We start from the raw sequence: 12,231 nt of genomic DNA, 5'->3' as shown, positions 1-12,231 counted from the left end.
ATTAATTCTTGATTCATTTGGATGGATCTAGCTCTAGTTGGAATGTTTCTTTCATCAAAATCTTTTTTGTAAGGAAGTTTGACTATGTATTTGGTCCGATGCCAAAAAGCGTTAGGTATTTCAGCACAAACTTCTTTGATTAGATGTTGTTGAAAATCAGTGATTTTGTTTTGAAGATAAGAATTATATAATTGATTTTCTATTTGTTTATATTTAATTTCTTCTTGTAAAAAATGTAAATGTTTAGTTTTAGTTTGAATGCGATTGATTGTTTTGGAAATAGAATTTTCTTTCAATGTTTGAAGATTATGTGATTTCTGAATAAATTCAAATTTGACCTTTTCACCTAAGGGGTGGCTGATTATTCCATCATTTTCTGTGGTAAATGGGTATAACAAAGAGAGAAAGGGAATACCTAAAATAACTTGATCTGTCATGTTTCGAACAAGGACAAATGATGTTTTGAAACAAATTTTATTATGACAAATATGTGCGTGATTAATTTTGTATTATAAATCCATTTTACTTCCGTTAGCAGAGTTTAATCTTTCTTTAGTTTTTGTATAATATTTACTAGGTATGAGACCTTCTTGGACACAATTTAAATCTGCATCTGAATCTAAAAGTGCAATTGTTATTAATTGAAAATCTTTAATGATTATTGTGATTTTTATGTGCCATTTTCTAAGTTTGATTTTTTGAGTGGAAGGTAAACAATTGTCATGGGAAGATCCTTCTTCCTGTTCTTCAAGTTGATTAGGAATAAGTTTTTGAGGGTTTTCTTGAATAAACTGTAATTGGTGTTTGATTAAATGATTTTCTAATTTTAATTCTTTAATTTTGGACTTAATTGTTTTAATCTCTGATTGTAGATCTTGAACAGTTATGTGTTTATTTTTTGATTTATTAAAAGTTTGTAAAGCTTCTGTTAAACAGATTTTTTGAGTACTTTTATTAAAGTGATTTGTCTCTTTTTGATTATCCGTTATGATCTTTTTGTATTTTCTCATGTATTCTATCCTTTCATCAGGATTTTCTAATTTGCTAAGTAGTTCTAATATTATATCTTCATCTACAGTGGAATTCGTTAAGACATTAATTGATTGATTACAACAGGTATCTAGACAACAGGCATCTAAACATTCTAAAGTAATATTAGGGTTATCTGTGTCACTAGTGGATTCAGAGTGAATACTTGTTTCATCAGAATTTGATTCAGTGTAAATATTATTTTCGCTATGTTCACTGTCTGTGTTGTGAATTCCTAAGACATTGATTAAGTTTTGTTTATGATCTTCTGGAATTTCTATAAGTGGTTGTGGTTTAATTTCTTCTTTAGAGGAATTATCAATTTTGGTTTCTATTTTATCTAGTTGTTTGTCTACTGTAATAATGCTTTGATTTGTTTAATTATTTTGTTCAATTACTTTTCTAATTTCATTAATTAAATCTTTGCTTTCATGAGTGAAAGTTTTAAATGGTGAGGCTATGACTTGATTATTTAAATAGGGAATGATTATCTTTTCAACTGGAGGGTGACTAGACAGAACTATTGATTGATCTGATTTAATCCATTTTTCTTTTGTTAAAGTTTTTAAATCTTTTAATGGATAATAATATTTTTCGAGAAAATCGAAAAATTGTATATCAAATTTAAGTTGTAACATTAACTGTTTTCAACTTTCCTAAATATGTTCTTTCTGTTTTCTAGTGTGTGATTGTCTATATTTTATTAATCTATCATGATTTTTATTGGACATCATTTCTTGATTTAATTGTTTCCAATGGGGTTTGAAGGGTGTACTTAGTGTGTTTAATTGGTGATCTATGAAATCTGAGGCTGTGGGTATTAGTGATTGTATTTCTTCATCACTGTAACGAGGTTGACTAACTTGTCCAATGTGGTGATTTGATTTTAATTTGAGATTTTTAATTTAATTTTCTAATCTTAATTTGTGTAGTTGTTGTTCTAATTCTTGGATTTTAATTCTTTGTAAATCTTTTTCAATTTTGTCATCTTTTCTATACATATTATCAGAAGATATTGACTCGATGATTGGTTTATTAAGAGACCGTCTTGAGGAGGTTTCTCCTAAGTGTTGATTAGATCTAGGTTGTCTATCAAAGGTGATTCTAACTGACCCATCTTCAGACTGTGAGATGAACTCAGTGTTAGTTAAAATATTTTGAATAGCGGTTGGACTTCGGACATCAGCTAATGCCCAGTTAGAGGGTAAATTGACATCTGACCATTTGATCATTTTAGGGATTTTTATATTTAAATCTTGGTATTGATGCTGGATTAACATGGTATGACCTTTACCATTATGTTTTTTAGCTTTAAAGTTCATATTGGTTCCTGAGACTTTATAATGGATTCTGTAGATTAAGGCTAAGGGTTGACGACCTTCGTCGAAGTTATAACTCGAAGTTTTTAGACATAGAGTTAAGACTTTTAGTATGCATCGATCTGTTAAACTGACTGGAAAATTTGGATAACAGTCAAAATGAATAGGACCATTACATAAACTGGTTTCTACGACTCCAAAGACACCTTCATTAAAGTTTTTGAAACTGGCATCTCTAAGACATAGTAGCATAGATGAATTGGTTCCTAATTTTGTAAAAGGTTTTATTCCAATTTGAACTAATCCTATGTGTAGGAAACGGTGATCATCTTATATATGTTTTTTAATGTTGTCTTTATTAATTAGTTGGCAGGTTTCATGATCTTTGTTGATTGTGTAAACTTGTTCAACTGTTTTAGTATGTGATTCACTTTTAAATGAAGATAAAGACCAAGTTTTATGGTGATAAATTTCACTAGGGAAAACTGGAGGATTATTCCAGTCGGGATTGATTGATTAATTAGATGAGTAACTATAATGTTCTTCATTAATTATGTCTGGTATTTGATTTCCATTACGTGATGATCTAGAACTAGTACTTAATCTAGACCTAGTAGAAGAATTAGATCTAAATAATCTTTTCATTTTCAAAATTTAATTTCTAAAGCTTTAAAAACTTAAATTTACTTTTACTGATATTTTTCCATCCTATTCCTAGACCTCTCAGACCGACATCCTCTCATGCCTCTCCTGAGACTTATTGTTCATACTCGAAACGATTACTATTCAGCAAGGTTTAGAAAGGAACAATATAACAAAAGTAAATTGAAGGGAATAAAGATAAAGAAAGTAAACAAGAAACTGAATTGATTAAGCAGATATAACACTCTACGGGTGCTAAATGAAAGTAGCAAGATACAGCTCGAAACACTTATGGCTAGGGGGAAATATGAGAGAGATGCCCTTTGATGCCCATGTGGCTATTCAGTCTCACCAATCTAGAATCCCTTCATCTACAAAATAATTATCTCAAAGGACCAATTCCATCTGGTCTTACCAATTTGACTCATCTCAAAATTCTTGACATGTCTCTCAATCCATTCAATTCTACCATCCCACCATGGATGTGTGGTTTTAAACGTCTTGAGTACCTTGATCTTTTTTTCACACATTTGAAGGGTAGTATTCCAAGTGCCATTGGAAACTTGTCATCCATTAACACTCTTCGATTGTCACGTAATCAACTTGAAGGGAAATTACCAAACTCATTGGGAAGCCTTTGCAAGTTAAGGGAACTTACACTTGCCGGTAACAATTTCAGAGGAGCAGTATCGGAAATTTTTAGAATATTTTCCAGGTGCACCATTGATGCTTTGGAGATGTTAGATTTGAGCATGAACCAACTCTCAGGTCAACTCACAGAGTCTCTAGGAAAACTGTCGAGCCTACAACATTTTGATATTTCTTATAACCAGTTAAATGGAAGCCTTCCTGAAAATGTTGGTCAACTTGTAAATCTAAAATCGCTGGATATATCTCATAATTCGTTAGATTGTGTGGTTTCTGAAGTTCACTTTATTAATCTTACAAGACTGAAGGAGTTCTATGCACATAAAAACTCGCTGACAATGAAGACAAGTCCACACTGGCTCCCTCCTTTTCAACTTGAAATGTTGAATCTGAATGATTGGCATTTGGGGCAACAACTACCCCTCTGGATTCGGTGGCAAGAAAATTTGTTGGAGTTACAAATATCCAATACTGGAATTGCAGGTACCATTCCCTCTTGGTTTTGTAACTTTTCTCTTCAACTAGATTATCTAAATCTTTCTCACAATAAGTTTCACGGGGAGTTTCCGTGCACAAATCAGTCTTGGTCAACAATTGATCTCAGTTTTAACCAATTCAATGGTTTGCTGCCACTTGTCTCTTCGAAAACAAAAATAGTAGATTTTTCCAATAACTCATTTTCTGGATCAGTCTCTCACTTTTTCTGCGATAAGAAGAACTTTTTGAATTCGAGATATGTTAACCTGGGGAACAATTTGCTCTCTGGAAAAATTCCTAAGTGTTGGATGAATTGGAAAAACTTGTGGATTTTAAATCTTCAAAACAACAATTTGTCTGGGGTTATTCCTAGCTCTATTGGATATTTAACTAGCCTTCGCTGGCTGCAATTGCACGATAATAATCTGCATGGTGAATTTCCTTTGTCCCTGCGAAAGTGTATATACTTGGAGGCTCTCGACCTAAGTGAAAATAAATTTATTGGAAAGATACCTAAGTTGATGTGGATAAGTTTAGGAGGGTTGGTGGTTATTAATCTTCGTTCAAATAAATTTCATGGTGAAATTCCTTTGGAACTCTGCTCTCTTGTAGATCTTCAAATACTGGATCTTTCACATAATAATTTCTCCGGAACAGTACCAAGATGTTTCTATAATTTGAGTGCTATGACCAGCTTGGAGAGTTTAGATTACCTCTCTTTGAGTTTCGATTCTTGGAGTGATAAATATGACTTAATGGCGGAAGTCACGGTGGTGACAAAAGGGAGGGAATTTGAATACGGAAGTATGCTTAAGTTAGTAAAAAGCATGGATCTTTCAAGCAACAATCTTTATGGGGAGATCCCCGTGGAGCTAACTAGCCTTAAATTGCAAACACTGAATTTGTCAAACAATCATTTGGTTGGGAAAATTCCATCAAAGATTGGTGACATGAGATGGCTAGAATCTTTGGATCTGTCGAAAAACCAACTATCTGGGACAATACCTCCAAGCATCTCGAGTTTAACTTTCCTAAGTTACTTGAATCTGTCTTACAACAATTTAATGGGGCCAATTCCAACAAGTACTCAGCTTCAAAGCTTCAGTGAGTCCAGCTTTATTGGTAATCAACTTTGCGGACCTCCACTTCAACAAAATTGCTCGGTAAGTGATCCGGCAATTCCACCTGGAGATAAACAAGGTGATGATGAAGATAGTTTACAAGAAGAAAATTACTTGTATTTGAGCTTGGGACTTGGATTTGCTTTCGGCTTTTGGGGTGTACTGGCTTCTTTGCTCTTTAACGTGCCTTGGAATATGGCCTTATGTGAGTTCCTAAATAGGATTGTAGCAAGACTATATGGTGCTCTGCTTTAGGAGTTGTTGTAATTTATGTTAATAGTTTATGTGTGTTTTTGTTTGTGTGTATGGTTTTCATTTTTTCCTTTTTTTTTTTTTTTTAAATTCATGAATTGTAATTTTGTTCTTATGGCAATAATATTAATTAGATGGTGATTATAAACAATTTGACTTTTGTATATTTAAACGAAAATGTTGTTGCAAGAACCATATTTATATAAATTGGAAAGTTGATCCTTTATTATAGTATATTATATATTATGTACAAACATAATATCAAATAGCAAAAGTTTTCGAAGCAGTTGGTTCCCGATCCTTGCAACAAAGAGCAGGGCACCCATTTTGGATGTGGAAATCCAAAGAAGTTTCTACAGTTGATAGGCTATATGCTGCAGAAAATATATTGTAAGCAAAAGATTTGAATACAAAAGTCTCTGTTATGAAATTCTTGACAAGCTGTGCAGGATTTTGAGAGATTGGAGAAAATGTTCTCACAGTTTGCAGGTGCTTTTTCTATATAATTCTCAAGAGAAATATTTTTATTTCTATTAGACATAACATTTTCTTTCTTAATAGCTGCTTTTACTTTCCTTGTAGAATCAGTGTCTTAGGTCTGTTGGAATTGCAGAAGCAAGATAGAGAAGTTTCTTGTTTCTTGAGCCATATCCAGAAGCAGCCCCAAATTTAGAGACTTTACTTTTTATGAGCTCCATCATACCCGTGGAAGTGGTTGGTAAGAATTAAGATCCCAGGTGCTAAACTTCTTAATGTTAGAATCCAAACATTTAATACATTCAGATACACTTATTAGTAATGGTAAACGTTGTTGAACATATTGGCAAAGGTCTTAGCTATTGCTTTAGCTAAAGGTGACTTGCAAGTCAACACAATCTTCTCATGTACATTTAGTAGAGAGAAAACAGAGGGAAGAACTATTCACTTTCTTATATTCAACATTCAATAACAAATTATCATATGCAATTTCATGGTAGGACTCAGGAGTATTTGTAACCATCACATTTCTATAATTCTCTTTAGGGGAGCCAAAGATTTCGATAATTTAAGAGGCTAGCAAAAGAAGCTACTTTGCATGGTAATCATTGGCAAACTTTCAGGCAGGATCAAACTGCTGGTACTAGTACTACTGCCTTTATTATATCTACCTCCCTATATTGTTGGAATATTTTTGAAATATATGATGGATTGATTTGATTATAAGAGAATCTTATATGGTGCTATAATTAAATTGGCCATCAACTTACACAATATGTTGGACTAGTGTACTTGCATTTCAAGAACATGATGCAAGAATTGTTGGCTTTTACACTGGAGGTAAGTCATGTATTTTGTGCTTCTTTTGGGGAATTTTTTTTTGGTAAATTCTTTTGGGGAGTTTTGAAGCATAAAGAATGTGTATGTTACATTTCAATCTTCTGCTTACCACAGTTAGAACAGCTTGGAAGAAACTTTATCTTGTTCCGAAATGCTATCAACTGTGTCATTATTAGAGATGAATATTGATTCATTCGAGGGTTAATTTGTAAAAGAATTTGATTTCTTATATGCAGGGTTTTTTGAAAGACATACAATCTGTTTTTCTTTTTTTTTTTTTTTTTACAATCATATTAAGCCACCTTTTTCACTTGTACATTTTTACTGGTGCAATGTATTGGATAAAATTTATCAAGTTTCAAGGTTAACCTGTCTTTTATCAAAATTCTTTTATAGTTATTAAAACTTCCTAGTCCAAAAAAAAAAAAAAAAACCAATAATTACTTGTATTTATGAAACTCTACTTGGTTTTGAACAATTAAGCTCCTTAATGATTTTTGTAACGGACATAAAGCATAATATTGAAACAGATTAGCAGAACCAATGAAGTGAACTTCACTTGAAAAGCAATGATAGGTAGTTGGATGACAAGTAAAGGAGCATCCAAGCAGATAATATATAAAAAAGGTTGCGATAACTACACTGACAAAACAACAGGGGAAGATAAGCTTTTCAGCTTTAGCTTCAAAGCATGGTTTTTGCTATAAGGAAAACAGAGACAAAATAGAGAGAATGAAAAGTGTTTTATTATTAACGTGAAACCACTGTTAAATACAGGTGTACAAACTAAAGAGTCCTATTAAGCTACAACAGTAGGATAAATATTAAAAAATAACAATATATATCACATAGAGCTGTACATATCATGTATAACAAAACTGATTACGTAACATCCCCCCGCAAAATATGTGATCCTGTAAGAACACAGATTTTGGAGCGAAGAGATTGAAATTGCCTTGTGCTTTAAGGCTTTGTGAGCAGATCGGCAAGCTGGTCATTATTCGAAACATGTGAGACACGAAGACTCCCTTCTGCAACTTGATCACGCACAAAATGGAAGTCTATACGAATATGTTTCATGCGTGAGTGAAGCTTGGGGTTTGCACACACATAGGTAGCACTTAAATTGTCACAATAGATTGTGGAAACAATGCTGGATTTGACACCAAGTTCATGAAGAAGAGAGACAATCCAGCAGATTTCAGAGGCAGTGTTAGCAACTGCCCGATACTCAGCTTCAGTGGACGATCTCGAAACAGCCTTTTGCTTCTTTGATGACCATGAAATCGGGTTCTTGCCAAGAAACACTATATAGGCTGTGGTTGACGTGCAATCGTCTTTGTTACCTGCCCAATCAGCGTCAGAGAAAGCATGACGATTCAGAGGAGAATTTTTGTGAAGGGCTAAGCCATGAGATTGAGTGCCATTGAGGTAACGAAGGAGACGTTTAGCAGAAGCCCAATGAACTTGAGTTGGACAGTGCATAAACTGGGAGAGTTTGTTAACACAGTATGCAATGTCCGGCCTTGTTATAAACAAATATTGTAAGGAGCCAATAAGTCTCCGGTACTCAGTTGGAGAGTCAAGCGGCTTGCCATCATTAACAGATAAGCCAGTGTTTGCAGCCATAGGAGTCGAATATGGTTTGGAGTCAAGCATGTTCATACTATCCAAGAGATCTGTGATATATTTTTGTTGGGATAAGAGTACACCGGTAGCAATTGGAAGAACCTGAATCCCAAGAAAGTAATGCAAGGACCCAAGATCTTTGAGAGAGAACTTGTTTGACAAGGCCTTGATAAAATCAGAAAGAAGAGTGGAGTTGTTGCCTGTCAAGATTATGTCATCGACATAAACAAGTAAATAGAGAGTGAGGCCTTGTTTGCTATAAATAAATAGGGAGGTATCTGCATAAGAATTTTTGAAACCAAACTTAATGAGAAACTCCTTGAAGCCCGTATACCACGCACGGGGAGCCTGTTTGAGGCCATAAATAGCTTTGTTTAGCCGGCAAACATGATTCGGCTTGGTTGGATCAATAAACCCAGTGGGTTGAACCATGAACACTTCTTCTTGAAGTACGCCATTGAGGAAGGCATTATTAACATCAAGTTGCTGTATTGGCCAATTATTGGAGAGTGCAAGGCAGATGACAGTGCGTACTGTAGTGGGCTTTACAACAGGACTGAAGGTGTCGAAATAATCGATGCCCGGCCGTTGATGGAAACCTTTAGCAACGAGACGGGCCTTGTATTGCTGAAGAGAACCATCAGGATTAGACTTAGTGCGAAAAACCCACTTATAGCCAATTAGATTTTGAGTAGAGGCAGGTGGAACAAGCGTCCAAGTATTGTTCTTAAGCAAGGCGTGATATTCACTGTGCATGGCATCTCTCCAAGCTGGGATGGCCAAAGCCTGTTTTGCTGTCTTCGGCTCACTGCTGTTGGAAATAGAAGCAACATAAAAATCAGGTAGTAATTTTGGCTTAAATATTTGATTTAATGACCTTGTGCGCATGGTATGGATGCGGGTATTTGTTGGAGGTGAGGGGACCGTAGCAGATGGGGAAGCTGGGAGAGATTCCCGGGCAGCAGTGTTGTCTTCTCGCCGTATATCACTTGAGAGAGGAGTAAATGAAGACACGGATAAGGTTGGAGGACATGTTTTGTGACTGCCAGGAGACAGAGCAGGTGAGGGTGGAGGGAAAGCTGTCAGAGAAGATGGAAAAGAGGTAGGAGAAAAGTTGTGTGGTGAAGAGGATATTAATTTTGGTGGGATACGTGGAGAATGAAATGGAAGTAATGTATGGGTTGAGGTGGGAACATGTGATTGAATAGTAGTGGGAGTAGGTAAGAATGAATTATTAGCTTTGACTTTTTGCATAAAAGGAAATTCATTTTCTACAAAGGTCACATTGCGAGAAGAATAAAGTTTATTTGTCATGACATCCAAACATTTATATCCACTTTGATTAGACAATGGACCAAGATATACACATGGACGAGAGACAGGGTCAAGTTTGGAGGTTGTGTAGGGTTTGAGCCATGGAAAACATAGACACCCAAATGTCTTGATGGAAATAAAATTTGGTGATTTTTGAAAAAGAATTTCAAAAGGTGATTTATTTCCCAATGTTGGTGTAATTAATCTGTTAATTAAATAAGTGGCAGTTTGAAAAGCAAATGACCAAAATTCTGTAGGAATATTAGCTTGAGATAGTAAAGACATGCCAGTTTCACGAATGTGCCTATGCCTACGTTCTGCATACCCATTTTGTTGTGGAGTGTGTGGTGTGGTTAAGAAGTGACTTATGCCATTGATTTGAAAAAAAGATTTTAGTTTAATAAATTTTCCACCATTATCTGAATAAAAGGAAATTAATGGTAATTGAAAATATTTTTCTACAATTGCTTTAAATTTAATAAAAACTGAAGACACATCAGATTTATGCATAATAGGAAATAACCATGTGTACTTAGAAAAATGGTCTACAAAAATTACATAAAATCTAAAACCATCAAAAGAGGGAACAGAAGAAGGTCCCCAAACATCAGAATAGACTAATTGTAAAGGTTTTGAACTAGAAAGGGAAGACACACCAAAAGGGAGACGATGAGATTTATTGCAAAAACATGAGGAGCAAATAAATTTAGTATTATTGGAGACAAGTAGGGAATACTTGTGAATAATATGACGGAGAGTTTTGAGAGCAGGATGGCCAAGCCGTTGATGCCACTGTTGAAGACTGGTTTTGACACTTGTATAGGCAGCATGTGTTGGATGAGAGGGAGAAGAGGGACCCGGCCATTCATAAACTCCATGTCTAAGTGGTCCTTTGAGAAGACGAGCACCGGTCTGGAGATCCTTCACAACAAAATGAGTAGGAAAGAATTCAATAGAGGTATTATTGGTTTGGCAAAATTTAGAAACAGAAAGTAAATTTCTTGTTATAGCAGGAACACATAAGACATTAGTGAGTGAAAAAAGTTTAGAGGGAGAGGATAAAGAGGTAGAGCCCGTGTGTGTGATACCCAATCTGTTACCATTACAAACAGAGATTTCTTCGGTGCCATCATAGTCAGAATGAAGAGATAAAGTCTGAAAATCTTGAGCTATGTGATGTGAAGCACCCGTGTCCAATAGCCAAGGTTGAGGTGGAGGGATAGGAGCAGGACCCAGAACAGATGTTGAATGAAAGGCATGAGGAGTAGATTGATTGAAAGTAGGAGGGACTTGCTGCTTAGGCGTAAATGTCCATTGATGTTTGAATAGAGGACAATAACGTGCAGAATGTCCCTGGGTTGCACATAGCTGACAGCGACCTTTGTAATTGGTGGGAGAGGAGTTGGAGACGGGACGACGTTGAGGAACAACAGAAGCACGAGGGGGTCTGTATGGTCTGGGTGCACCAAACCGTGGGCCAAAAGTGCCAGGTGGAGGCATGCGTTGTGCAGCATGGGCAGTAATCGTGGTGTCTGGAGGCTGTGTGTCTGTCCTTTTCATATAATTGTCATGCTCCGTTAATTTCTCACGTAATTCTTCAAAACTGATAGAGGAATCTCTTGTACGAAATGCTGCAGAAATGCTCTCAAATGCAGTAGATAGACCATTAAGAATATAGAAAGTAAGATCATCTTCACTCACCGGATGATCTAAGAGACTGAGTTCATCTGCTGCACTTTTAACATCATTAAGATACTCCAAGACCGACCGATTACCCTGAGCTTTAATAAGCCTTTCTCTGATTCGCAACAGCCGAGAGCGGGATGGTTTCGCAAAAGCAGAGGCAAGCCGATCCCATGCATCTTTAGATGTTTCAGAGGTGGCTACAATCTGATGAACCTCAGAAGATAGAGAAGCCAGCAACGTACCAAGGAGAAGAGAGTCTTGGCGGATCCAAAACGAATAATCAGGATTGGGAGATTGATCAGATAGAGTCGGCGATGGACAGGGAATATTGCCATTGACGAAACCATAGAGATCATAACCTGTGAGAAGCACGTCGAACTGCTTACGCCATGGAAAATAGGTGGTGTCAGTGAGTTTAAGAGGGACCTGTGTGGCCACATTGAGAACCACAAGAACACGGCTTGAGAGAGATGGCTCATTAGAGACAGTAGAAGGAGCAACAGTGGGTGTTGAGTCTGTAGGATTTGATGTAGAAGATGAAGAGAGAGCCATGAGAAGGACTAGGAAGGATCGAAAAAAAAATTTAGATGCTCTGATACCATATAAGGAAAACAGAGACAAAATAGATAGAATGAAAAGTGTTTTATTATTAACGTGAAACCACTGTTAAATACAGGTGTACAAACTAAAGAGTCCTACTAAGCTACAACAGTAGGATAAATATTAAAAAATAACAATATATATCACATAGAGCTGTACATATCATGTATAACAAAACTGATTACGTAACATTTGCA

General features: G+C 35.6%; 1 protein-coding gene across 1 annotated transcript; it reads left to right on the top strand.

The window, feature by feature from the left end:
* Positions 1-3,433: 3,433 nt before the first annotated feature.
* LOC132805084 (receptor-like protein EIX2) lies at positions 3,434-5,491 on the top strand. The gene has a single exon (XM_060819855.1). The coding sequence runs from the start codon at positions 3,434-3,436 to the stop codon at positions 5,489-5,491; it is 2,058 nt and encodes a 685-aa protein (XP_060675838.1).
* The last annotated feature ends 6,740 nt before the right edge of the window (positions 5,492-12,231 follow it).

Source organism: Ziziphus jujuba, chromosome 8 (genome assembly GCF_031755915.1).
Source record: "Ziziphus jujuba cultivar Dongzao chromosome 8, ASM3175591v1".
In the NCBI taxonomy this organism is placed as follows: Eukaryota; Viridiplantae; Streptophyta; class Magnoliopsida; order Rosales; family Rhamnaceae; genus Ziziphus; species Ziziphus jujuba.
The sequence above is the reverse complement of the archived record's forward strand: the minus strand, read 5'-3'. Positions and strand labels throughout refer to the sequence as shown.